Here is a 24,002-nt window from a genome sequence, read left to right as displayed (position 1 = left end):
ATTGCACTTACTAATGGGAGTTTCATCTGAGGCCAGGGCCCAAAATGTAGTGAAGAAGCACATTTTAAAGCTTATTTATGTTGTTTATATTTTAGCATCTTTAAGGACCAGAATGATGATCAACACTCAGTCCTTAGTGATCAGAAATCAAGCAGAGATATCAAGTGCAGATAAAATCTTATCCTGCCATCAGGTTGAAATGAGATGCACAAAAACCAATCCAGTGAAATCCTAAACTCTAACTTTCCCCTCATTGCATAGATTTTTAAAGCACAACTAGCATTAACTTTCAAACGCCTACTTTTCTCATGACCTTGTTCTGGATTTAAGTGCATTTATATCCAGATTATAATCAGAGAAGGTATTTAATTAGACAATGTTTGCGAGTACTTTGAAGATATAAAGTGAGCTATAAATGTTAAATATTATTATTATTATTTAAATACCATTTGCAATTACTGCTTACTACCTATTCCACCCACCACACAGCTATAATTTGATTACAGGCAGTTAAAAAATACCTAGAGGTAGAAATGATGAAACCTTTGTCCATGTGAAGCTCCGGATTTTTACCCCAGACATAAATAATTTATAGGCATTTTAAATGGAGGGTTAGGTTATAAAATATAGTAAATCAAGGCAATTGGCCTCTGCAAGACTGATGACCATAAAGTTGTGTCAATTTTAATAGTTTCTTACTTATAAACCAGGTGGAAAGTAGACTGAGATTCTAAAATACAGGGCTCTTTACTCCTGTGACTCCCACCTCTATCTTCTATTTTCTCCATTGTAATCTTAAAATATCTGTATCTATGTGAAAAATTTAAAGTATAACTTAAGATTTTGATTTTAATGATTATCTGACAGATTAAGGTTTGAGAATAGCCTCTGCTATACTGACTTTGACTCACCTTGTTATGTTCTATGATAATCACAAATTCAATGGTCCCCAATTTTTAAAATATGGAAACCTTTTAACCTGATTCCATGTATCTTCCAAACATACTTGCTGGAAAATCTTCCAAAAAGAACGACAGATTAAATATAAACATCCCCTATATACACTACATAAGGATATCATTGCTAATCCCCAAATGGTCCATATTTTACGTTTTTAGGCAAGAAAATAATTTAACACTTTCTAAGCTGATATTGGTCATTTATAAAACAAAATCATAAGGAGGAAATACCCTGGAAATAACTCTTAAAACACCACTATGCCCATCAAAGAAAAGAACTTGTACCCAAAGCCAAAGCCTTCTGGAAAATCTATGAGCCGCAGAGTGATAATGCACCAGACAATTCTGATGTCATGACAAGGGCTGTAAGTCAAATGAGACCCATGTGAGTCACTATAGGCAGTGGATCTGGGGCCAGTCAGTCATAAACTCAGCCATTTAGTAGCTCTATGACCTTTGGTAAATTAATTGATTTTTCTAAGCCTTATGTGTTCATTTGTAAATGATACACACCTACATCACAAGAAATTGGAAGTTAATTTGGTAACATCAACAGCCTTAAACAGCATCCATACACTTTCCCTCCAAATTCCACTTCTAAGAAATTATCCTAAAGAAACAGAGATACACACAAAGACTTATGTGTAAGGATGTTTATTGACGCATTATTTATAAGGGTTGAAAAGTTGGAAATAACCTCAAGCTTCATAAGCAGGAATTGGTTAAATACATTATGATATATCTCCATAATAAATAAAGCAGCCTAGAAACATATGATTAGAAATTTGAACACTGACTGAATATGTTATTACATATTAAATTTTTTAGGCATGGTGACAGTATCGCAGTTATATATTTTTAAGAAGCATGCTGAAATATTTATAAATGAAATGATATGATGCTTCAACATAATATGGGGGAGGAAGTAGGTGGAGTATGGATGAAACAAGATAAGTCATGAGATAATTTTTTAAGTAGAGTGGTCATTTACTCTTGTGTCTACTTTTTTAATAACAATGTTATTGAGATTTAATTCATAGTCCATTAAAATTCACTTTTTTGGAGTATATAGGTGGTTTTTAGTATATTCACAGAGTTGTGCAGTCATCCCCACTATCTAGTTTAGGACATTAGCAGTCACTCCCCAGCTACTCTCTCCTTGAGCCCAGGCAACCACTAGTCTACTCTCTGTCTATATAGATTTGTCTACCATGAACGTTTTATAGAAAGGAATCATTCAACATGTGGCCTTTTGTGTTTGGCTTCGTTCACATAACATAATGTTCATACATGTTGTAGCATCTATCTTTCTTTTATTGCAGAATAATATTCTACTGTATAGATACACTACATTTCATTTATTCATTCGTCAGTAGATAGAAATTTGAGTTGTTTCTTCTATAAACATTCATGTACACATTTTTATAGGAAAATATGTTTTCAGTTTTCTTGGGTATAAACCTAGGAGTGGAATTCCCGTGTCACCTGGTAATTCTATTTATATGTAACATTTTGAGGAACTGACAAACTGTTTTCCAAAATGGCTGTACCATTTTATATTCCTACCAGTAATGTATGAGCATTCCAATATTTGGTCTACTTTTACATAAGTTTAAAATTCCCTATGATAACTTTTAAAAATTATGCCATAGAAAACCATTAACAGGATGAGAAATGGCTAATTATAAAGTTTTTTAAAAGTTGCATATAATATATACAATAGGATCTCAACTTTTTAAAAGATATTTATTTAGCTATGTATAGGAAAAAGCTACTCAGCCATATATCAAAATGGTTATGATTGGAAATCATGAACATGGATGATTTGGGGATTCTTTTTGCTTTTTCTCCATTTTCCAAATTTTCTGCAATGATTTTGTGTTGCTTTTATTACACAAGAAAAAGCTTTTTTAAATTTCAATGAATTTGTAACAATTCTGCAGTCTTTGTTCTCATTCACAGTCTACCTTTTCCAGGCCTTGGAGCCCCAGAGGGTCATCCTGGCTACTTATTCAGCTTAGGATCCAGCACATATTTCAATCTCCTACAGTTGATCTCTCTCCACACATAATCGGGGTTTTTTATATTTTTTTCTTTGAGACAGTGTCTCACTCTGTCACCTGGGCCAGAGTACAGTGGCATGATCATAGTTCACTGCAGCCTCAAACTCCCAGGCCAGAGCAATTACTCCTGCCTCAGCCTCCTGAGAAGCTGGGACTTCAGGCGCACACCACCACGCCCAGCTAATTTTTCTATTTTTTGCAGAGATGGGGGCTCTCTCTTGCTCAGGCTGGTCTCAAAATCCTGGCCTCAATCCACCCACTCGGCCTCCCAAAGTGCTAGGATTACAGGTGTGAACCACCACACCCAGCCAAGAATCTTAACTTTTTATTTTCGGCATCTAAAACACTGCTAATCTATTTTGATTAACTTGGCTGAGCTCTCTTTTTACCATCCAATTAAATAGATTTCGTTACTTCACAATGGAGCGTAGGCTATCTTAAGTGTATCCTGTATGTGCAAGCAACATAATAATCACCTTCGTATCCACACTTTGTTAGATTTATTTTTGTGTGATGGGAATAACTGATACACTAAGATGTCCAAAATGTTAACAACCTAGTTGAGGAGCATGGCAAAATGGGACTAAACTCTCCTGTTGGGATTTTAACCTTGGACAACACAAGTAAATTCTCTTAGCCCCAACTTCAACCTAGAAAAGAGGTAAATTAAATTACTAAGCCCTAGATGGACAGACAGATAGATAAATAGGTATACAGACTGCTAGATATGCAAACACAATCCTCTCTTATTTTTTATGTTATTAATACCATTATCATGGTTTTATGGCTTTATGCTATTTGTTCCCTTTATTAGAATGCCACGACTTACTTTATGGAGGCGTGAAATATATGAGATCCCTTCTAAATAAATTAATTTCACTCACACAACTGATATTGATTCAATCAATATTTACCATGTGCCAGACAAAGTTGGAGGAACCAAGAATATAACAGGAAATACACAGGCAAGATCCTTATTCTCACAAAGTTTAGTTCCAGTCGGGGAGACAGATTTCAAAAACAAACTTCAGATAATCATAACTGTTTTAAAGACAATAAAACACTGGATTGTATGGTCATAGGGTGGGAGGGAGGGTTATTTTAGAGTTGTATGGCAAAGAAGGCCTCTCATGTGGTAGGCAGCCTTCAAGAGGGCCCTCAATGACTTCTGCCTTCTAGCATTAACACTCCTGTAGTTCCTTTCCACAACGAATAGTGCTGACCTGGATTGCCAACAGGGTATTGCAGAAATGATGGTGTGTGATTTCTGAGGTGAGGTCATAAAAGACATTGTGGCTTCTGCCTTGCTCTCTCAGATTGCTCTATGTGGGGAAAGCCAGCACCATGTCATGAGGATGCTCCAGCAGCCCACTGAGCAGCCTATATGGGGAAGAACTGAGACCTCCTGCCAATAAGCAGCACCACATAAGTGAACCATCTTGGAAAGAGATCCTCCAGCCCCAGTCGAGCCTTCAGAAGACAGCTCTCTTTGCCAACATCTTGCTGCAACCTCAGGAGAGACCTCAAGCCAAAACCACCCAGGTAAGTCACTTCTATGAGAGACTCACAAAAACTATGAGAGAGAATTAATGGTTATTATTGATTTAAGCCACTAAGTTTAGGAGTATTCTTTTATTCAGAAATAGATAAGTAACAATACAGGCAGCATCTGACCTAAGACTAAATAATAATGTGGAGCCCTCCTTGTGAAAATCTGATGGTAGAGTTTTTTTACATGGGGAACTACAGGAACAAGCTTGGCATGTTCACAAAGCATGAAAGATCAGTGTGGCTAAAGTGTAGTGAAAAGGGCAAAAGTGGCCTATGACTGTCTTCTCCAACCAATCATGTGTGTAGAAACCATGCCAGTGATGTCTTCAGCTTAACCCCAGCAGCTAGCAGCACCCAATAAATATGTTCTGAATGAGTACATACACAAACACATGAATGACTGAATGAATGAATGAATACTGGATACCATGTGCATTTCTTTTCCTACAGTTAATCATATGTCACAGATGATGGAATGCTGGCCTGCACCCAGATTTACACTGCACCCAAATTTGTGCCTTCTACTACACTAATCAAACAAATGTCAGAAACATATAGTGTTTAGTGTTAAACAGAAATTTAGTGTTAAATTTAGTGTTAAAGTTCACAAATATTCCATTTGATCTATACTGCTAAGGTTCTACTTTCACTGATTAGAGAAACAGCACTTGAAAGTTCATCCTTACTTCTGAGTCTAAACCAGGGTACCCAGCAGCAACACTACAAGGTAATACCTAGCAAGACCGTCAGCCCTTGGTCTTACTGTTCCATCTTCAAAAACCAAAACCACGTTTTAATTGATAAATCAGAATCTAAGATTGGAAAAAAGCAAGTCATCTAAAAATGAGGTAGGAATATTACTTTGAACAGTAATTCCCAGCTCATTGAGATCCATAGTTTGCAATACCTTGGTGAGCCCAACACCTAGAGTAAGAATCCACTGCTATTTAAATACCCTCAGTCCTGCCTCTAGTTTCTTTTCATATCCCAGGATTTATCACAGTAAAATGACAGTGCTGTAAGTCACTTCTGGGATTTTATAGCCCAAACCACTCATAGTTGGTAACCACTTTAGTTACAGGTAACTAAACTGAAGCCCAGAGAGTGAGGTGTCAGGGCCAGCATATGGCTCTGGGCTCCTCACACCTAACGGATGTCTCTTCATTCAATTTCACCATCTCCCAAACTCTCACCACCCACTGCCAGCTCTATCAAGATAAAAATTCAGGGTCATCTTCCAGTGGGTAACCCTAGAAGCACAACTCTTCCCACCTTTCTATTATTATTTAATAAAAATAGTAGTTGTAAACATTATCAAGTTATTAAAAGAATTGAAACACCCTCCAAACACACAACACAACACACACACACACACACACACAACTGCTTGGAATTCTAACCCACAGTGTTTAAAATTTCTCAAAACTTAGAATATGGAGACAATGGAGAAAATATTTTCCATAGCAAGAAAATTCTAGAAATAGGAATACCTTCCCAGGACCAGGCATTATATTTCTCATAATTGTTGCCCCAGGAATTGTACTTTATGTAATTAGCATCACTGGAGTTGCACTCTACAGAAAAGGTGTCCTCTGGCGTGTACAACATAGATACAATGTAGTTCATGTTCCCTAAAATTGTGCTATGTTCAGCACTGGCCTCTATCTGGAGTTTCCACATTTTCTCTATGCCGCACCACCTCTAGCTCTCCTAAAAAGATTGTACATTATATATTTTATTAATTCAATATTTATTTATTATCTGCTGTGTAAAAAAAACTAGTGGGTATCTCTAAATAAATCAAATATGTACATCACCTTCAGGAAGCTTATTGTCTAACAGTGAATATAATCCAAAATAGAAAGTCTGAGTATTACAAAAGAAGTCTGAGGTCAGTTCTAAGAGACTTTATAAGTGGGAGGAACAACATCTATCTGAGAGAAATTAGGGGCAATTTTGTGGGAAAAGTGGCATGTGAATGCTTAGTGTTAGGGCACTAGGTACAGAAAAGGAGAATGAGGCAGAGCAGTCCCTAGAAAGCACCCATCAGGAGAATGAAGTTGTTCATTAAAACAGGAGAGCTTGCCTAGAAGCCCCTCCAAATTATACAGGTCATGGCAACATGCTAAAGAGTTCAGTTTTTGGTCTGTAGACTAAGGAGTCAGAAAAGGCCTTGAATAAGAACCTGATTGAAACTCTGCTTTAGGAAGAGTAGCATGGCTACAGTGTACAAGAGAGACCAGTCAGGAGAGAAGGCTGGTGGTAGAGACCCGGGTGGTGGGTCTTATGGGTGTTGCCCAGGGCAATTTCAGGGAAGCATGAAGACAAGGGGATCCATGGAAGAGATATTAAGGAAGGAATTTTAAGGTTGGGGTGAAATAAAATGTATTTTGAGAACTTAAAGGCGACCACTTGAGACAGGGAGGGCATGTAAAAACAAGTGGACAGAATCATCTTGCTCTAGAGGGAAATAAGCTTCCAACCAGAGTGGAAGAAATCACAAGCGGAATTCATCCAACATTTTCTACTTAAGTCCTCCCTCTCTCTCCACTAGAAACCTTATATTTATATGTGCAGAATAACATTTCATTCAAAAATATCGTCAAGATTTTCTTGGAATCCTCAGCATACTGCTAACAAACCAGTTTAGGTCCTGTTCTCAGAGAGCTACTTTACCCCACAGAAATGTAAGAACCAATTTGACATTAAAGCATCTTTCAGACTCAAGTTATCCCAAATTCTATCAGAAATGGAATCAGAGACCGTTGTGCTCAGTTGGGCGTAGCGGCCATGATTCAATCTCAGGAGCTCCAGGCTGGGTAGACTTTAGAACCCCTATCACGGAAAGAAGGAATGGCGTGGAAACAAGAAGGGCACAGAAAATTAATTCCAGGGCAGAGATTCAGAAAGAAGAAAGGGCCAACCAGCAAGAATCAAAAGTATAAGATTTCAAAGAGCCTTACAGATAAGTTGGGGTAAAGTGTGATATTTCCATGAAAGAAAAGTGTTGTGTATTCTTTCATCAACAAAGTAGTCCGTGACCTCCCAAGTAGCTACTTATGCAAACAGCAAACCATGACTTATATTAGCTTTTGTAAAGATTACTCCAGTTATAATGAATATGGAAAATGATTATTCCTATTTCTCAGATGTTCTGATAACTACCAGTACACCCCTAATTTTTATGAGGCAATGTCATTGCAAAAAAACCAAAAAAACAAAAAAAAAACCCCACACACCTGTTTAATATCTTTGAAAAACAACAAATGTATCTAATAAAAAAACTGCCATACTAGTCTCATTTAGAGATACGGTTATCAGTTCATACAACTTCACTAAAATCTCATTTTAATACAAATTTAATTTAGCACTCTGGGGTAATGAATTGATAGTGTTTCAAGAATTCTTTAAGCACCATGCGAACTCTGACCAGGTTTTAAATACTAGGCTATTAGTGATATTATTTTAGGGGTCCACCCCACCTCCCAAGGTGGGAAAAAGAACTTTGGAAAGGCAGAAACAATGAATGTGTGTTTGCATATATTTGAATAATTGATAATCTATAAAGAAGAAAAGTTTTTAAAAAGGTTTTGATAAATAATCCTGATAGTTGATACTAGTTTAGAAATATGCTAATCTCCACAAAGCTTCTGGGCTGAACTCACCTCATATGTAATGAATGCTAATACTGGGACAAAGCTCAACTCAAGCCATCAGAGAAACATCATACTAGCACATAAAAGGGAAAAGGCAGCTAAGATCTGTTGAGGTGCTGTTAAAAAGAGGCAGGACTTTCTGACATCTTTTTCTTGGATTATTTTCCATTAGGTGCAATCATTGGGATCAAATGTTGGTGGAATCAATTTTAACCATAAAATTTTACTTAATCTTGAAGTAAACATATTTGTATAGTGCTTTATGGTTTTTAAAGCATTGCCATAAATGCTTTATTTGATTCTGAAACCAGCATTTGAGGAAGGCAAGCAGCTTTGATCATTCCTATTACATTAACTAAGGTTAAATGACAAAAGTCACAGAACCCAGAAGCCAGTGCTCATTACACTCCATTCACACACTCGTGCATTCATTTGTGTACTCATTCATTCATTCGTTTATTCAACCAATTGAATAGACTCAAAGATGAACAAGGCCTAGCCTCTGCCCTCAAGAAGCTCAAAGTTTAGTGAAGGGCAGAAAGAAAACCCCACACCAATTATAACGAGCATGAAAAGTGTAGCGGAAGGGATGTGCAAGGCCCTTAGATGAGGTCAATTCTTAAATCTGGGTTTTGATGGAGAAATAAATGGCTAGGCCCAGAAGGGAGTGGGGGGTACGGGGAAAGACAAGCATAGGTCATCTAATTTTGTTCGAATACAAAAGTGTGTGTGACACCTGGCAAAAGCTGGCAGGATGAGGTCAGCAGCAGCCAAAGCTTGGCCTTGAATGCCTTACCCTGTGGGCCAAGCTGAAGACAGCCAAGGTGCTCGGGCTCAGATGTATGCTAATCTCCAAAAAGCTTTTAAGGGCTGAGCTCACCTCATATGTAAGAAAGCACACTGGTGGCAAGTTTCATTCTTCTTAATACTGTGATGTCTTGAAGCAAGGATGACTCAAGCCCCAGGTTTGAATGAGTAAGTTGTTTGCTGTAGCCTATGTATGTGTGCACACATTTTCATACACCCACATGGATAGAGTTTATATTCATAATACTATACATAATGTACGTATCCACATAGATTATACAAAACCTGCACAGAATTCTGTAAACCTCGCACGCAGAGACATCTGAATAATGTCTATGTCTAGCCTGACCCCTTGGGACATGTTCAAATGGAGACAGGTTACTGAGAGAGGTTACCCGTGCAGGACAACCATCTGTCCCGGATGATTCAGACAGTCATTTGCCTGCAAAGTAGGCATTGGTGGGGGGATGGACAAGATGAATTCCAAAGGTACCTTAAAGCTCTGTGGTTTTATGTATTACAAGCTTATTTGCATGATACAGTTTCCCATTTTTAATACATTTTCAATAAAATCCTATGACCCTGGTGAAATCAGTCCTCTCTGCTGTTTTTTTGTGCTCAGGCAGAAAATGTATTATTGATTTCTGATTCAGCCACAGACAATGTGACTTGAAAAAAAGAGCACTGAATGAGGAGTCAGGAAACATAGACTCTCTCCTCAAACCAGCCTCTCTCCTGGTGGCTATGTGACCTTGGGTAACAGATTTCACTTCTCTGGGCTTCAGTTTCCCATGTGTTAAACGGAAGGAGTCACAGAGTGTTTTACAATACTCTTCCAGCTCTAAATCTTTGAAGCCATCTCTCCCCTGCCCCCACCAAATCCCCCAAGATTTAGTTTTTCTGTGAGCTTTAAAATCAGGACTAAATAAACTGGCTTCAGATTATGTATTTTCTAACCAAAGAAGACCCTGCTTCATCTCACTTTTAAAAACCATCCAAATCTTGCATAATTTAAATGATCAGTGCTGTCACTGGTTGCTCTGGTTTAAATTATGCATTGTTGCTATTTGGGGAAATTTTAGACTGGGTCCAGTCTGGGATCACTGGCTGAGAACAATAAGCCCCCAAAGTGAGAAGAATAAAGGCCTCTCCAGACAGGATCTGCTTTTAATGCATTGAGCCCAGGGTTTACAAAAAGAGCATTGATTGTGTACATTAAAGAGCCACTGAAACAGCAAGGGATTGGTAAGACTGCAGTAAATTCTCCTAGAAGCCACTGACCTTGGCTGCATTTCAGGGGTCAGGCATTCCCCAGGAGGTGCTCAGCAGGCAGGCTTTACTGAGGGCTTAGGAACAAATGAGGCTTCTCCTTTAGATGAGCCCACCTCTCCAAATTTGGGGATGCAGGGATGATCTGCCCTCTGATTTGTGGAGATTACCTGTGTGGCCTCTGGACCCACTCAGACCCGCATGCCTCACCCACAAGACTGGTCAAAGACCCTAGTCCTAAGGATGTAACTGTCCCCACGTACATTTAAGTCTTCCAGCCAGGCTGGCTGTTGCCCTCCCTATTTCCACACCTCCGGGCAGGCAGAAAAACACAGGCAGAGCACTAACCTGGCAGCTCAGGCCACAAAGAGCAATTTCAGTAAATCATGCAAAAATATCTTTTCAAAATACAGTTCACACAAACACAGTCTTCCCAGGTGTGAACCACACTCTGCCCGGTGAGCTTTCATGGTTGCTCCCACAACTGCAGGTTCTTTGCTCAGTATCTCAGAAAACCTTCCCCAGGAAAAGCCCACAAGGGACAAGTCCTGGCCCAACTTAAAATCACATCAGAGCGCTTTCCATTAGAGCAGTGATGTCAAGATTTCAGCTCAGGGAAATCACAAGCCTGGCCCATTGTTCAGATCTCATCTCTCTTTGCCACTCTCTCCCTCTTCCACTCTCTTCCTCCACTCCTTTCAGGTCTGGGCCATCCATCCACCTGATTAACCCGAGGCAGCAACTCCCAGTGCAGAAAGTAGGGCAAATGAATACATACACTTAGTAAAGCAGGAAGCCACAGACTCGGTGAAAGCACCCGCCCTGTTACCAGCTCCACCCCCTGCCCAGGGGGCAGCGGTTTCTGGATGTGGCATTTCCACACCAGGGTCATACCTTACAGTAATAATGTATGAATGGGCCAGACTATCACAACAGCCCGTTTCAAATGGCATCTCTGTTGCTTCTAAACTCCTTGACTGCCTTGCTCAAACCTCACCTCTTGGACCAACAGGGGGAGGGGTTAGAAAAAGATGTTAGAAAAGAAAGGTTTAAGGAGACGAAAGGAAAAGTACCACTTTGACTATAAAGGTAGCTCTTTAAAATATCCGTGGATATGAGGCAATGTCAGGAGAGATTCAGGTAAATGGCCCCAAGATTTAGCTTCAAGCTAACAATGTATTGCTCGGGAGGGCGTGTGAAATTCCATGCTTCATCCATCCTGCGTGTCTGCCTGTCGAGAGCCACCATCAATTCAGTCTCACCCACCTCCATACATCAAGTATAAGCACTTGCTATTTCTTAAATTTTATTTTTGGTGCAAGAGAGGAAGGAGCAGTCCTTAAATTGAAGTCCAATCCTTCTCAAACCCCCGCGGCTGCCACCATCCCCACCCCTCACCCCTTCCCGGCAGGCAGCATCTAATTAAAATGGCAAGAAAGCTCTGCCCCCTTCCCCGAAGGAGTGTGATGGGTTTGGGAGTTGGGGGTGGGGGAGCGCCGAGGCCGCACTGGGATTCCTGGGATTCTGGTCTCAAAACAACAGCAAAATGGATTCTATATCGGTGATGTCTTAGTCAATACAATGAAACCGGGTCTGAGGTAATTCACGTGAAGGTAAACGCAGAGCAGCCGCGCTGCGGGGAGGGAGGTGCTCTACAAAGAACCGGCCACAGACACTGGGACACACACACACACACACACACACACACACACACACACACACGCTCCAGGGAGTTCCGGTCTGCTTGGGAAAAGGCAGAAAACACATCCCTTTCACCTGCTTAAGTTAAGCCATAAAACTGAGATGTTACAGCCCCGAAGTCAGAAGGCACGGGCAGGGCTGGGGTAAAACCGCGAATAAAGGTGAGTGGCAGACTGGCCCTGAAGCGGGTGCAGAAAGGGAGCCGGGCGCGGGAGGCAGGGAAGGGGGAGGGGGCGGCGGCGGCCACCTACAGGACCAGCATAGCAACAACCGCCCCCCTCGGAGCGGCAGGTTCGGCTCCGCGGGGACAGCCGAGCTCACAATGTCATCCTGCAGGTAGCTGTGAAACGTGAGGGGCCAGTGCCTTTATTCACGCTCTTATTCTTTTAGCAGAAAGGGACAGTTGGGTCTCGCGCCTTGGCACCATAAACTGCCCGGGGCGTGCGCACACACACACACACACACACACACATACGCCTTTCGTTTTAATGCTCTTACGCCGGTCTAAGATGAACCTGGCATGCTCCAGGAGCCCTCGGGGAGCCGCGGCCACAGCCGGAGGAGGACGCGTACCGCGCAGCCCTGCCGTAGGGGCTCAGCCGAGAGCGCCTCAGCTACCCGGAATCAGAACGCGAACCCAGGCTCTCTCCCGGGCGCATTCCCGCGCCGCTGCCCACCTGCCCCAGCCCCAGCCCCAGCCCCAGTCCCCGCGCCGAGCCCGACCACCCCGACCCGACCCACGGGAAAGGACCAGAAAACACGTCCTGCTCACCCTCAGAGCCGAGAGATCGATTTCATCCAGGCTGCGAGCCGGGGAGTCGCTCGCCATGTCTACTTCTTCGCTGGAGAAATGGACCAAAACCACCCCGAAGCTTCTCCCTTGGAAATTCCACCTTGGTCTATTTCACTCGCGTCCTCATGCGGGTGTCGCGCCAGAGGCCCGGGGCCCAGCCTCCCCCGCCCACCACAGCCCCGCGGCGCCGGATCCCGCTCCTCCGCGCGTCTGTCCGCCGGGTCCGGGAGCCCAGCCGGCGCGGATCTCCAAGCCCGGAGCCGCGGCGCGTGTGGGCTGAGCGCCCCGATCGGCTAAGGGCGCTGGGGCTGCGTGGGTGTATTTAAATGGGACATGCTTCTTTGCTTGTGCGTGGATGGCGGCTGCATTCGCTGTTATAATGAGACACATCAACTCCTCCACTCAGCAGGGGAGGGTGGGGGTGGAGAACCACACAGAACTGTCTATCACCGCTTCCTGGGAGGAGTAAAGGGGGGGAAAAAAAGAGAGGCGGGGAGGCGTGGTCTCCGACTGGGGAGAGGCCGCGCTTCCTGACCCGGTCCCTCTGCACCAGCGTGGATGGGGGAGGGGCGCGCACCCTTTCCGCCCAGGCTTTTGCGGGCTAATCGGACAGAATCAGAAGGGTTGTTCCTGAACCTTGACGGGCTTATTGTGGGCAATCAAGCTCTATTTTTGTGTGTCCGATTCGTGCACTGCAGCAAAATGGCCCTTCAATCGCATGCATCTTGGGGTTTCTCGGTGAGGTTCAAATGCTCGAGTGCTGAAAAAAAAAAGCCAGAGAAAAAAGAATCTGGCGCTCTCTCCCCCATTAATTATTTGTGGGGCTGGAGTAACGCAGGCTGGTGCAACCGGTGCATATAAGGACTTGTGTGCAAGGAAGGGGATCCGCCTCCAGGCGCGGAACGAGTAGGGAGAAGCGCACACGCATAGTGCGCCCAGCCCGGCGCTTCGCCAGTTTGCAGCGGCCGCGGGGTCTGGTCCGCCCGCTGCCCTGGGATGTCGGATGGCGGGTCCCGGGTGCGGGTCTCTAGCTGCTTCGGGGCTGGAAAGGTTTGCCAGAAACGGGAAAACTGGGAGATCTGAGCTCTTTCATCGCCACACCCAGGACCTGCTGGTGCCGCAATTCCCCACGGAAACAACCGAATTGAAACGAGGAGCTCGTTCTCTGGGTGCAGTAGTTAGAATGCTTCAGGTAACTCCGAGGCCAATATTGGATAAGGCAACACACGCCGTCCCAGGACCCAGCAATACTCTCTCAGGCTGCGCTTCCGCGGCTGGCCTACCCGGGCTGATGGAGAAAGTTTGGCTGGCGGGTTCGATGTAACCTGCAAGATGAACGCGTAGAGCGGTTTCACTTGGCCCGCTTTCTCATTTAAAGGTTGGATGTTTACAGTGGTAAACATGACCCTCTGTAATCCAGCGTGTGAAGTCACTTCCCCCAACCGCCGTGCAGCCCTTCCTCTCCCGCCTTGAACACGCGAAATACTTTGGAAGAAAACGCTAAAACTGAACTTTTTTCCAAATACAGCAGTAGCTTTAAAAGCATTCTTTACACTTCTGTTAAGAGGAGAATTTCCTTCTGGCCAATTGCACTGAGGGTTTGTTAATCATGTAGTGTGAATATCAGCTTCAGAATAAGGGTTTCGAATGAATGAAACCCAATGCAGTTAGTTCATCACGACTGCAGACATTAGAAGACTTTGAAACAGCATTTGGTGTACGCTGTACTGTTTTTGTTAACGACACTATATTTATTCACAGTTGTGGATCATGCTCCATGAAACCTGAAAATTCTTCCAACATCTCAATGGCCACAAGAGTTTCAGAGTTTTTGCCTTTCAACTTTATGTTTAACCGTGTTATTTTTAAAACACTCTATTTGACTTATTTTAATAAAATCATCGAGCTTGAGGCAGTAACATGCAATAAGCCGCCATGTCAAAATGAAGTAAAAAACTATCATTCCCCATCGTTGTCTTAATTTTTCCCTTCCATGTCCTCTTTTTTTTTTAACCCTTCTTCTAGGCAACAGGTTAATGTACTGTCTCAGAGTTGAAAGAAAACAACTTAAGATCAAGTGTTGTGATCTATAAACAGAACTATTTTTTAAAACTTCAAACATGGAAATATGAGATAAATAATTTTTCTGTGGATAGCCTTCATTTTATACCCCAGATTATATTTGAAATATCACAGATTGATTCTTTTAACATTAGTAAATTGTTTAGACCACGAGGGTCTTTAGCTGGCACTAAATTCTACACTTGGATTTAGTATATGTGTGTGTGTGAATGTGTGTGTGTGTGTGTGTGTATATATACATACACACACACACACACACACACATATATACACACACACACACACATAGTAATAGGTGCTAAGTGGAGCAAGGCTTCCTAAGAGCATGAGAGGATGATGAGAGAGCCAGATGAAGGCAGGGGTTCTGGCTGTAGGAAATACCATAAAAGGAGAGATTACAATAGCAAAGGCACCTCCAGCTGGTAAGAGATGGCCAAGAGGAGGAAACTCCAAGCAGTTTGTACAGCTGGAGGTGAAGTAATGATGTTGACTGTTAGGACTAGGGAAGAAAGCAGAGGTCAAACAGGTGGAGCTTTGCATGCTCTATTAAGGACCTTGAACTTCATTCTTTAGGTCAAGTGTGTATTGAGTTTCAGCTATTCCAATACAAACTTTCTGATTTTTTGCTGGTCTGTGTACTGTCTGCAGTATTACTAGTTACTTCACATTTGTCTTTAAATAAACATTTTTCTTTTTTTTATATGTTTAATTTAAAATAATAAATCACTACTGTAAATGGAAAACTAACAACATTTTCTTTAAAAAAAAAGAAAGGAAACAATTAAAATAAATATAATGGAAAATAAAGCAGTATTATTAAATTCTAGCTAGCTGTCATTGCCTGCCCCAGGCTTCTAGCCTAAGGTCTGCTCTTAGTTTGTTGAAAGAGAGAATAGCAAATGCAGGAAAAGGCATTCGAGACTTGACCAAAGTGAGATTTTCTTCTTGGCATAATCTGAAGTATTGAAAGAACTAATACCATCTACGTGCAGTTTGAAAGCCTGCAGAATAATATGATATGTTGTTTTTGTCTGTGTAAATATGTGGTAAACAATAAAAAGCAGGGACACAAGCAAGAATGACATAAATCAATTTGAGAAGAATAAGAAGGGAGGAAGACAAAAAGAAGGCTCCAACAATTATACCTAATTTATTTTTTAAAAAAGATTTCAAGCAAATATTGCTAAATGTTTGGAATTGTTAAATCTAGATGGTTAGTAGTGGGTATCCATTATATTGTTCTCTGTATCACATGCATAGCCATAACTGCTGCAAAGAAAATTTAGTAGGGCAATGAAATTCAGCAGGTGAATGTGACCAATCTCAGTGCCAGTGCACACACTCTATGAGTATGGGTACTTGGGCCAAGGAGGCAGGGAAGTACCCCAGGGAACTGCTCGCCAATTGCCAGGAGAAGTGGGACCACACACACAGAGAAGGCAAACTAGCTGTATCCTGTGCCTCGAACCATGTCCTGTCCTTTCCCCCTTCCACCAGGATTGCAAAGCAAGCACTCAGAATTGGCACCACAGATAGGCAAATGAGAGTTACAAAGGTGGGAATGGATGGACGACCCAGAATCACCAATCATTCTTGGCAATCTATTACTATGAAAGAGAGGCACCAATTTCAATTAACAAACAGAATCAACACACAAAGTTATTGTTAATAAAACAAAAATATTCATAATATACATTTTTTATCCTCAGAGAGATAATATGGGAGCTTACATTCATAAAATAATCAGGTTATTATGAAAACAAATTACTTAGAGGGCTAATTAAGAATATATTAAAATATTAAAAAATGATTGAAATATGTCATTGAAATATGTCAAAATTGAAATATGATTGAAATATGTCAAAATATAAAAAATGATTGAAAAAATGATTGAAATATATCAAATATGAATTATATTTTATATAAAATATAAAAAAATAGATTGAAAATAACTAATACCATACTTCTTCTAAGCATTTGCTATGGTCCAAATGCTTGCATCCTCCCAAAATTCATATGTTGAAACCTAACCCCCATAGTAACTATATGTATTAAGGAGGGTCTTTGGGGATTGATTAGATCGTTAGGGCAGAACCCTCATAAATGGAATAGTGTACTTATAAAAGAGGTTTGAGAAAGCCTGTTTGTTCTTCCTCTACTTGAGGACACATAGAAGGCTCCTTTCTTAGTCTGTGTTGCTATAAAGGTATATCTGAAGCTGGGTATAAATTTATACCCAGCTTTATTTATAAAGAAGAGAAGTTTGTTTGTGTTATGGTTCTGCAAGCTGAACAAAAGCATGGCACCAGCATCTGGTTCTGGTGAGAGTCAGGCTGCTTCCACTCATGGCTGAAGGCATAGGGGAGCTGGCATGTGCAGAAATCACACAGCAAGAGTGAAAGCAAGAGGGGGAGGTGCCAGGCTTTTTCTAACAACCAGCTTTAGTGGTAACTAATACCATTCATGAGGGTTCCACCTCCATGTCTGAAATACCTCCCATTAGGCCCAACCTCCAAAGTTGGGGATCAAATTTCAACATGAAGTTTGGGGGGAAAAACATCTAAATTATAGCAGCTCCATCTGTGAAGAATAGGCCTGCACCAGACTCTAAATCTCTTGACACTTTGATCTTGAACTTTCCAGCTTCCAGAACCATGAGCAATACAGTTCTGTTATTTATAAATTACCTAGTCTAAGGTATTTTGTTATAGCAGCCCACATGGACTAAGACAGCATTCATGTATTAACAATTTAATCTTTATAATGTAATAGACTAGGTAATATTAGCAAATTCATTTTACAGATGGATAGACTGAAGAACAGAAAAGTTAATTAAGTTATCCAAAGTAACAGTAATAAATGGCTGAATCAGGATTTGAATTCATGTTCTTAATCACCATGCTATACTGACTCAGGCTTAACTGAAAGGTGAATTAATAAATAGAAGATGGCTCATTTTTATTCCTAATTACAGGGAAAAGGATAAAGCAATGAGAGAAAATTTAAGTAATACAGAGAATAAATTCAGAAGTTTCGATATTCATCTACTAGGGGATCTAGAGAATGGATGGAAGGAAATATTCAAAAAATGATAGAAAATATTCCAGTATCTTTAGGTTAAAAGCTCTCATTTAGTGCTGAGCCATAAGGAAAAAAATACCACACTTAAACACATCATGATAGAATTTCAGAGCAGGAAAGAATAAAAAGAAAATCCTAACGAGGTTACCTACTCGTCAAGAACAATAGATGCTAATAGAGAATGGAACAAAGTACTATGTATTCCCTTATACTCAAAGTATTCTAGGTTGCCCAACTAAATTAACAAGAGAAAGTACAAAATAATGACAGATATTTTCAGACACATAAGGATTCAAATGGCTGACAGCCTCTAAATTATTAGAAAATATGTTCCACCAAGAAGAAAACTGAATCTGAAAAGAAAGTGTGTGATACAAAAGACAATGGTAAGCAAAGGTAGCAAATTCTGTTACCCATTTTCAAAGCCATTTTCTTTTTTCTTTCTTTACCCATTTTTTCTTTTTCCTTTCTTTACCCTTTTTTCTTTTTTTACCCATTTTCTTTTTTCCTTACTCATAAAACTCTGATTTTAAGAATTTATGCTCCATGTATGTGAAGAATACGGTTCTCCCCAGCTGTCGAGGAAAGAAGGGTGAATGTTAAATGATCTAAAGTCATCATAGCAATTCTATCATCTCTCCTAATGAGTGGCTTAGACATAGGCATATCATCCAACACGGACGAATGAGAAGTGAAGTGAAGTCTTCTAGGGATTATGGGAATGGTTTTCCTCATTGTAAATTGAAAAAACAAAAGAAAAGGAAGGAAGAGGACAGGAGGATGGAAGAATGAAGGAAGAAGGAAGGAAGGAAAGAAGAGAACACAGGACAATACAAGACAGGAGAAACATCCTGTCTATGTTAACCATCCCCTCAGTGGTTCCCAATGAGCCCGACCTGCTGGTATTCACAGCCTTGTGTAGGTCCCTTCAACATAGAATACAGAGGTTTCCAAAGCTGGGTAATAAAAGACATTTCAGCATGTACCTTGCTCTCTTGGTTCATGTGCTGTAGGGCAGAATCAACCTTAGCATTATTGACATTTTGGGCTTCAGAATTCATGTAAGGGCCTGTCCTGTACAGTAAAGGATGTTTAGCAGCATCCCTGATCCCTATCCACTAGATTGTCAATAGCGCCTTCCCAGTGTGACTACCAAAAATGTCTCCAGACATTGCTAAATATCTCTTGGTGAGCAAAATCACCTGCTGTGCTCTAGGAGAAGCCAACCACCATGTCCTACAGATACTCAGGCAACTTGCCAGCCATGTAGGTGAGCCACCTTTCCTCCAGCCTCAGTCAAGCCTTCAGATGAATGCAGTCCCAGCTGACCTTGGCTGAAACCTCATGAAAGACCCTGAGATAAAACCACCCAACCAAGCTGCTCCCAAATCCCTGACCCACAGAAACCATATGAGAGAATAAATTTTATTGTTGTTTTAAGCCACTTGATTTGTTATGCAGCAAGAGATAACTAATACACTAACTTCCAACAGAATTGTGTGAGGATATAATAGCTAGAAATAATGTATAAAGGCCATCTTCCTACCAGGATGGGATGAGCTTGAGCAAAAAAAGCCAAAAGATGAAAAGCACCTGGATCCTTCATGGCATTGTTAAGCCATTACATTAACTAAGCCAGGAACAACTTATCTTTGAATTTCTTTTTATGTGACAGAAGTTTGCCTCACTGTTTAAGTCACCTTTAGTTGCGTATTCTGTGATTTGCAGACAAACACTTTTTAACTGTTATAGAAAATTTAAAAACTTTTGATTGTCTTCATCATTACTAGTTCATAAAATAAAAAGAAATAAGGATAATACAACTAAAATGATCTCATCATGAAGGTAAAAGGAAAGGGGAGAAAAAAAGCATGCTAAGATTTTTGTTCTATTTTGTCTTATCTACAAACACAGAGAAAAATATGTCAATTATGACTAATAAATACAAGGGTCACCAGGATGTTTAAAAGCCACTTGAGTGAAAAACATAGAAAAAGTGTAACTTAATAAATTCAATAAAGTGAAGAAAAGAAAAAACATAAAACCGAATGTGTAGCATAAAGGACATGTTTATAGGGTGTTGGGGCCCACCCAGCATCTATTCTGCTTGTGTATACTATGGTGGGCAAAATAATGGTCCCTCAAAGGTGTCCATGTTCCAGTGTGTGGAACCTGTGATTATGTTACCTTACAAGGCAAGAGGGACTTTGCAGATGTGATTAAATTATGGAATTTGATGGGAGATATCCTGGATTATCAGGGTAGACCCAAAGTAATTACAAGTTTCCTTAAAAGTGCAAGAGGGAGGCAGAAAAGGAGTTAGAGTTAGAGGAAAATGTTAAGGAAACGCCACAGAGAAGTGCAACATTGCTGGCTTTGAAAATGAAGGGTCCTGTATGCCAAGGAATATGGGCTGCCTCTAGAAGCTGAAAAGGGCAAAGAAACCTATTTTCCCCCAGAGCCTCCAGAAAGGAATGTAGTGCCGCTAACACCTTGATTTTAGCCCACTAAGACCCATTTTGGACTTCCATCCTACAGACGATGAGGTAATAAATTTGTGTTGTTTAAAACCGCTAAGTTTGAGATAATTTGTCACAGCAGTGATAAAAAACTAATACAGACTTCCTGAATGTATATTTCCTTTTGAATAATTGTCTCTTTTTCCTTGGTTTCTGTCACTCAGATTTTCTGTTTATTGGTAGCCAAAGGGTGAGGAGCTGTCTGAAAGTAGAACAGCGGAAGATGCCTTCACTGAAACCTGGAACTGAGGAAGAATGACAAGACTGAAAATGGTTATTGTCAATTCATTCCATGTGTGGTACTCTACCCGTAAGGCACCTACTAGAGACCATTCCTCCTTCCTATTCCTTGGAAAAGAAAACCTTGTTTCCTGCTCATTTTCAAGCTTGGTTCTCTGTTTTAGTTATTTATTGCTGTGTAACAAACCACCTCAAAACTCGGTGACTTAAAACAATAGCAATAATTTCTTTATCTTACAAATCTGCATTCTGGGCAGGATTTGGTGGAGAAGGCTCATTTGCTCCACAGAGCATCAGCTAGGGCTGGAGGACTCACTTCCCAAAAGGCTCACTCACATGCCTAGCAAGTTTGGTATTGAGTTGTTAGGAGTACTCAGCCAGGGCTGATGGCTGGGAGCTTCAGTGCCTCTCTAGGTGGGTCTCTCCATGGGCTGCCGGGGCTTCTTCATGACATGGTGCCTGAGTTGCAAGAACAATCATCCCATGACAACTAGTGGAAGCTGTATTACCTTTTATGACTTGGCCTCAGAAGCCATGTAACTTCAATTCCACCATTATAATAAATCTACCTACATTCAAGAGGAGAACACATAGATCCAAGCTTTCAAGGGGAGGAATTTCTGAGTCAAGTTAAAGAAGAGCATGTGAGATGGAAGACGCTGTTGCAATATTTTTGGAAACTAAAACCTATCACATTCTTTTAACCTTGCTATCAATTTTCCCGCCTCAGTATCCTTCCCTTTTGCTCATATTAACCAGAGTTAGTTTCTGCTTTTGCTCACAACTAAAGAATAATGCAGCAGGCATAAGTACAAACACATTAGAATCAGTATAAATATTTAAATTTCCTTATTAAAAGACAGAAGATCTCAGAGTGTGTAAAAACAAAGCAAAACAACCCCAGTTAATTAAGACAAGCTTTTCCAATTTCCCATAGAAAATTGACAATATGTAACCAGGCCATAAAGTATATTTTGATAATTTCTCCCCAAAAAACCAGCAATTGTACATACCATATTCTCAGACCACATTACTGGGAGATTTCAACAATCATGTAACAGATCTATCGAATATGTAATTCTCAGTTCTTGGACCTTCTTCATCAGAATGACCTTTGTTTTTCATTATACTTAAACTTACTCCCAGGAGCCCAACCAGAAATGTGTTATCATCTTAAACAGCTCTGTGGAAAATAAAACTCCAATTTTCCACTGTCCAATTACTGACTGTACCCTTCTAGCTTCCTGGCACCCTTCACTGACGTTGCCACTATTTTCTGTCTCACAGCGGCTCCATTTCTGTCCAATGGCAGCATCCTTTATTATTTCCAACTGGTCTTCCCTCCTACCCTTTCTTCTTTCCATTTCCATGCTGGACCTCAAAGTGTTTGGGAGCCTGACAGTCAACACACTAAAGTTCATATAGTGTAATCTGAGGTAAGAAGCGTGGCTTCTGGAGTTGAAATGTCTGAGGTCAAATCACAAAATAGAAACAGAAAAATAATACTGTTGTTTTATTGTTTTCATTTTTTGTTTCTGATAGATAATAGATGGATTTTTTTTTAAAAGACTAGTTACCCTTGGAATAATAATACCAAGTGACTACACCTCTTTTGTATGAAATGAGTTTGGAGTGATTTTCTTAATTATCTAGCAGCATTTAAGCCCAAAGACAAACACAACACTTTATCTAAAATATCATACTACACTTTTCCTAAATACAGGAAACTATTTTTACTAAAAATTTGGCAAGCACTTTCAAAACAGCACTTTCTGGTTTTATTCTTTGAGAATTTCCTAACAACAAATATGCATAGAAATTTTAATATGCAGCTATAATCCTTCCTTCAATATTTATTGTAAAAATTTAATTGTTTATAATTTTTTTAGAAGTTACTTAATCTCCTTAAATCCTAAAGCAGTTTTCAATTTAATTGTATTCTAGCCAAATAATGGAATTTTCAGCTTGCTTTTCCCTCAGTATTTTTAGGATCTAATCTAGTGTCTTGTAATAATAGTAAGCATTCCATGCATGTCTGGTCAATGACCAAAATACTGTAGAAATGTTGAAAGGACACTGATTCTGACAACCAGGGCCTGTCCAGACCATGTCAAAAGCCTGAGATGCTTTGCTGCCTGCTGACTATCTCAGCTTGTTTCCCTCTTTCCATCTAGCTTTTCTACAGAACTATGTCCTGTTCAATTTTAAGATTCAAAGTTCTCCCTACCCTACCATACACAAAGAACTATTTTCAGTTTTTCATTTCATACCCACATATATGAATGGCATAACCCACAATTTAGCCCAAACTGGAGGAAGGGCTGGGTGGCCCAGCTGGATCTTTCCGTGAAGTCATAGAGTAGATAAAAGTTGTTATCAGACTTTTAGAGCTGGAAGGGAACTTAGAGATAACTGAGTCCAATCCCCTCATTTTACAGATAAGGAAACCAAGGTCCAGAGAAACTATGTGTCTTGCTCAGTGTCACAGAGTGGGCACAGGAAAGAGCTTTGGGGACTGAAGACTTTGTGCTAAAAAAAAAAAAAAAAAAAAAAAAGCAAGGCCAAATTTATGTTTTACACCACATTCCCCATCCACTGTCCCTTCTACTATACCATATTACACCCCAGACAGTACTTTATAAGTGCTGTCCACTTGATTTGAGCTATTTGTCTTGAGGAAACTGTAAAGTATAAAACTAGTCATATTTCCTTTAATGTGTGGAGCTCTGCCTAAGAGCTCCAAGCTAATAAGTTGGTTTGCCATGCCTAGTACTGGCTCTTATGTGGGAAGAGTCAAGAAGCTTGTCTGAGTAGGTTCTTAAAGCCAGAGAACCCAGGGAACAAAGTGAGGAATGGGGAAGTGTTTCCAGCAATTGGCCAAAGATAATGGAGGCCACACCGCTCTAGAGATTTAGTATACTCTCATCTGCAATTACATGGATGAATTTTAAGGTATATATTGGAAAATGCATTCTCTCACTTATAGTACTTAAGACGCTATATTGTAGTTGTTTTTCTTTTCCTTGATTACAAGCATCTTTGTTGTTCAGCTCTTTTTCTCTAGTGCCTAGTGAAATGTATACAATAAAGTGGTGTTTATAAAAAAAAAAAAGTTAATAAATCAGTGTAGTGAAGAAGTTGGTAACAGTAGATGCAACTAGCCACTTCGAAGCCAGAAAATTTTGGACAAGTCTTTTAAGCCTTCTAAGTGTCCACATTTTATATTCATTATAATTTTTCATGACTAGTTGATTCTGAGAAGAAACCAAGAGTCAGATGAC

General features: G+C 40.4%; 1 protein-coding gene and 1 long non-coding RNA gene across 5 annotated transcripts in view; one reads left to right on the top strand and one right to left on the bottom strand.

Moving 5' to 3' along the window:
- The window catches only part of TNIK (TRAF2 and NCK interacting kinase), a 380,956-nt gene extending 367,730 nt beyond the window's left edge, over positions 1-13,226 (bottom strand). For all 4 annotated transcript variants that reach the window (XM_012736386.3, XM_012736389.3, XM_012736387.3 and 1 more), the window contains exon 1: positions 12,779-13,226. In XM_012736386.3, the coding sequence (XP_012591840.2) occupies positions 12,779-12,835 (57 nt within the window). In that variant the 5' untranslated portion in view covers positions 12,836-13,226. The remainder of the gene's footprint in view (positions 1-12,778) is intronic.
- On the top strand, positions 4,506-20,857 carry LOC105855421 (uncharacterized). The gene is made up of 2 exons (XR_001146606.3): positions 4,506-4,564; positions 20,646-20,857. It is a non-coding gene; the product is annotated as an uncharacterized LOC105855421 (long non-coding RNA).
- The last annotated feature ends 3,145 nt before the right edge of the window (positions 20,858-24,002 follow it).

This window comes from Microcebus murinus, chromosome 1 (assembly GCF_040939455.1).
Source record: "Microcebus murinus isolate Inina chromosome 1, M.murinus_Inina_mat1.0, whole genome shotgun sequence".
In the NCBI taxonomy this organism is placed as follows: domain Eukaryota; kingdom Metazoa; phylum Chordata; class Mammalia; order Primates; family Cheirogaleidae; genus Microcebus; species Microcebus murinus.
The sequence above is the reverse complement of the archived record's forward strand: the minus strand, read 5'-3'. Positions and strand labels throughout refer to the sequence as shown.